The following is a 5,000-nucleotide window of genomic DNA, read 5'->3' on the forward strand; positions in this document are numbered from 1 at the left end:
GAGGGTGGAAAGTCAGACGGAAGAAAGCAAATACGAACGGAGGTACAGTAAAAGGAATGAAATAGGATGCAGCTAGGTGCCTAAAAGGACGCAATAAATCCCTGCTTTTACGATACCGTCATCTCTCAGCGGTGATCCTACCCAGAGGGAAAAAAGCTTTCAACGTGATTTATGACTAGTCTCAAGGTTTATTGAGACTTCTTGAAGGATGATTGCGTATATATAAAAAAAACAGGAAGGGTATTCTTGCATAAGAAGAGTTCAGCAAGAACAAGAAAGTATTGCGCAAATATCGAGCAGAGACATTTTTGCTAAATATTCAAAGACAAGCTTTTTATAACCTCTTATGGTATTACTTCGGAAATCTGAGTCTCTCTCTCTCTCTCTCTCTCTCTCTCTCTCTCACTCTCTCTCTCTCTCTCTCTCACACACACACACAGAGCTATAACTTATTACTTCAGAACCTCCCCACTTTTCTCCCTTCTCTCTCTCTCTCTCTCTCTTCTCTCTCTCTCTCTCTCTCTCTCTCACACACACACACACACATCAACACACAAATAATTTTTAAATGATTACTTTAGAACTCTCCCTCTCTCTCTCAAAACACACACCAATGTACTGACATAACTTAAATTATCACTTCAGAACTCTCTCTCCTCTCTCTCTCTCTCTCTCTCTCTCTCTCTCTCTCTCTTACACACACACACTCACACACACACACACACACAAAGACATAATTGCGTCAAAAATTCACCACTCAGCATTCCAGCACTTGGGAACAAGAGCCATCGGTCTCCTGAAAACCAGCTGCTGTTATATTTCGCAGCAAACAAATCTTCAAGGACGTTTTTGACAGGAACACTGCCTGGTAATCCTTTGATCTCTCTCTCTCTTCTTTTGAACCTCTTCAGTAGTAGTAGTAATAGTAGCCTCAGGAATCAGGCCAGGGGGGTCCTCCCCCACCCAGGTGGCTGAGATTTCAAACGAGTCTGTTTAGGGTTACTCCAGACGGAATTCTGTTGTGTCGTGGTAGTTGCTACTAAAGCTATTGCTACTTTTACAGTTGCTAAAGCTACTGCTACTTCTACACAATTGCTAAAATTACTGCTACTATCACAATGACTAAAACATAAACTATTACAAATACTAAAGCTATTACAACTACTAAAGCTTTTGTTGTGTCGTGGAGATCTGGTAGCTGCTACTAAAGCTATTGCTACTTTTACCATTGTTAAAGCTATTGCTACTTTTACAATTGTTAAAGCTATTGCTACTTCTACAGTTACTAAAACTATTGTTACTTCTACAATTGCTAAAACTGCTGATACTACTACAATGACTGAAACATAAGCTACTACTATTACAAATACTAAAACTATATCTACTATTACAACTACTAAAACTATCGCTACTCTTACGAGTACTTAGACTATTGCTACTAATACTATTACTAAAACTACTGCAACTATTACAACTATTGAAACTTGAAGTTGCAGTCTCCCCTACACTCCCGATCCCCTGCCTAACCCCGGGGCGAACAAACAGGTTTCCAGGAGGGGGGTGAATGTTTCCAACCCTACCCTCCGGCTCCCCTCCCGATCCCCTGCCTATCCCCGGGGCGGACATACAGGTTTCCACGCGGAGGTTGGATGTTTCCAACCCTACCCTCCGGTTCCCCTGCCTACCCCGGGCCCACCCGGGGAGGACAAGATGGTTTGTATGGGTGGGTGGCGTGTCACTAGTATTACCATTACTCCTACTAATAATACAATGAAATCGACATCTCGAAAAAAGTCATTTGTAAAAATTATTTTCCTCTTCATCTCTCTCGCGGTTTTTTTTTGGGGGGGAGGGGTTAGGGGGACGAGGAGGGTGGAAGGGGAAAAGAGAAGGAGAGGGGAGGAGGCTGGGGTGTTGGGGGGGGGTGGGCCTCCAAGAAGGGGAGCTGCTAAATCATAAATCAAGATACAAGAATAACTAGGTACATGATGCATCCACCCAGCCAAGACTCATAAATATACAGAGAGAGAGAGAGAGAGAGAGAGAGAGAGAGAGAGAGAGAGAGAGAGACAGACCTACCGGTCGTCCAGACCCGACGTGGATGTAGACATTTCCTCCTCCCTGATTGGGGAAGATCCTCATGTACATCCTGTAGCCGTTCTGGAAGATGTAGAAGCTCTCGGAGCGAAGGGAACGACGCCATCCCCAGTTGGTCATCTTATAGTTGATGTCGCTCACCCTCCAGTAGTAGGTGAAGACGCGATGTCCGTCCTCCTGGTGAATCGTCGAGTTGTACCTGTAGATCTCCGACAGCCGGGGGCTCTCCTCCTGATGGGGAGAGGGGGGGGGGGGGGGGGGAAGGAATGTTGAAAATCAGCATTTTTTTTTTCATGGTTGGGGAGTTAAGCCTACAAACTATTTTTTTTTAAACTTCTTCCAAAAGTCCCCTTACCTACTGTGCCTAAGCACCCCTTTTATGCAAATGTACCTTTAATTAATTATACCATGACAAGGAATGTTGAAAATCGTTGAAAATTAGCACCTTTTTCCTGCTCGGGGAGTAAGCCTAAAAACTATCTACAAGCAATAACTTCCCCACTACACTTTTTCACAGGTATGTTCTTACCTACAAACTATTCACAAGCAATTATTTCCACACTACACTTTTTTACACAAGTATGTTTTTAAAACTTCCTCCAAAAGTCTCCTTACCTACTGTGCCTAAGCTTCCATTTTATGCAAACGTACTTTTAAATCATGACAAAACATTTCTATAATGAGCTAAGAATACTCATATTTAATTATATACCAGCCAACGGATTCAATATCATCCCAACAAACCCACTTAAGTTTAGGTAGTTTGTTTAAATTCGAGGATAAACTTGACGCTATGATGATCTCATGTGTTGTGTACGAGCTTAATTGCCCTAGATGTAATCTAGGGACCTACGTGGGATCCACACACAGTTTCCTCAGGGTCAGAATTCATTGCCTTGAGAGCGTTGGCCATCGAACTGGTGGTGACAAACTTCCTAATCCTGAATTAGGAAGTTTGTTACCAATCAGACAACACGCCAATAAACGCAAACATAATAGACAGTGCAAAGATTTTGAAATATTGGAACGGGCACCGAGTGGCTTGTTCCTCAATTGAATACTGAGCAGTCTTCCTCGACAGCTCTTTACCTCACGTGAGTTGTTGCCTTTCGTCATTTCCGATTTGTTCCTTCTGATTTCGCTCCTTCCTTTCTCTCTTGATGGTTGGTTCTGCTACAACTAGATATAGTTTTGTTATTTATAATGTATTACGACTTGTATTTGTATTTCAACGATTTTAATGTTCATTTTATTGTTTTTTGTTTTTGCTCTTATAGCTTGAATATGAAACCTTTGTGTTTTGAAACGTCGCAATAAATGTACTTTAAGGACCACCTGAGATGTACTTCCTCCTTCAACAGTTTATATATATATATATATATATATATATAATATATATATATATATATATATATATATATATATATATAGTATATATATGATATATATGTATATATATATATATATATGATATATATATATATACATATGTATATATATATGTATATATATGTATATATGTATATATATATATATATATATATATATATATATATATATATATACATATATACATATATATATATATATATATATATATATATATATATATATGTATATATATATATATATAATATATATATATGTATATATGTATATATACATATATATATATATATGTATGTATATATATATAGTATATATATATATATATATATATATATATATATATGTACATACGCACACACTGTAATGCCAGTTTAGACTTGGCAGCGTCGGTTGTATATATCAAAACTACCTCTCTCTTCTCCTCTCTCTCCTCCTCTCGTCTCCTCTCTTCTCTCTCTCTCTCTCTCGTCTCTACTCTCTCTCTATCTCTCCTCTCTCTCTCTCACTAGCTCTCTTCTAGTATACTATATATATATATATATAGATATATATCTATATATATAATATATATATATATATATATATATATATATATATATATATATATATATATATATATATGCTTTCATTGGCAACGTCTTAGTAAAGACGAAAGCGCTTGGATTTCTGCTTATCATTTTCCTGTGGCATTCGCTTATATAATGAAGTCGCGTGCATCTACTGTGATTTTTTAGCATATATATATATATATATATATATATATATATATATATAGATATATATATATATATATATATATATATATATATAGAGAGAGAGAGAGAGAGAGAGAGTGAGAGAGAGAGAGAGAGAGAATTATATTTATCTGACGACTTGCCCAAGTCTAAACTGATATTGCAGGGAGATACGAATGACCAATGACCAAATCCCCTAACAACTCGTCCACCTGTTGCCCAAAAGATGCAACAGATGTCCTTTGGCCAGGAAGCTAGCCACTGCTTCATTTTATCTCTCTCTCTCTCTCTCTCTCTCTCTCTCTCTCTCTCTCTCTCTCTCTCTCTCTCTCATGCGGTTAGAAGCCTCTGCATTTAGGAACGGGGTGATGCTGAATTTTGAGTTTTTTGTGCAAATAATAAAATCCACATTGTCATAGTTCTACTAGCAAGTACAATATAAAACTCCACAGAGAGAGAGAGAGAGAGAGAGAGAGAGAGAGAGAGAGAGAGAGAGAGAGAAATGTAAAAAAAACAAAAATTATGCCAGGCTGAGCCTTCAAGGCATTGTTTGGTGTAGATGAAAGCATTCGCTTGTGCTTTGACTTTGAGCGTAATCTCGAAGGCTTTTAAGAACTGAATGGAAGTGCGCCTGCTTTTCTTTTTCTTCCCTTCGGGGCTGTGAGGGTTTGGAGGTGCACAAAGCCACAGAGGATAAAGCGCATACGCGCACGCACAATAATATGCACATAGGTTTCATATGATAATATACACATACACGTACATATCCATATATAGATA

At 38.2% G+C, this 5,000-nt stretch overlaps 1 protein-coding gene across 1 annotated transcript in view; it reads right to left on the minus strand.

Moving 5' to 3' along the window:
• Window positions 1-5,000, minus strand: part of LOC135205659 (uncharacterized) — a 35,801-nt gene that overhangs the window by 617 nt on the left and 30,184 nt on the right. The window contains exon 6 of the mRNA XM_064236501.1: window positions 2,076-2,328. Coding sequence (XP_064092571.1) covers window positions 2,076-2,328 — 253 coding nt within the window. The remainder of the gene's footprint in view (window positions 1-2,075; window positions 2,329-5,000) is intronic.

This window comes from Macrobrachium nipponense, chromosome 24, assembly GCF_015104395.2.
Source record: "Macrobrachium nipponense isolate FS-2020 chromosome 24, ASM1510439v2, whole genome shotgun sequence".
In the NCBI taxonomy this organism is placed as follows: Eukaryota; Metazoa; Arthropoda; class Malacostraca; order Decapoda; family Palaemonidae; genus Macrobrachium; species Macrobrachium nipponense.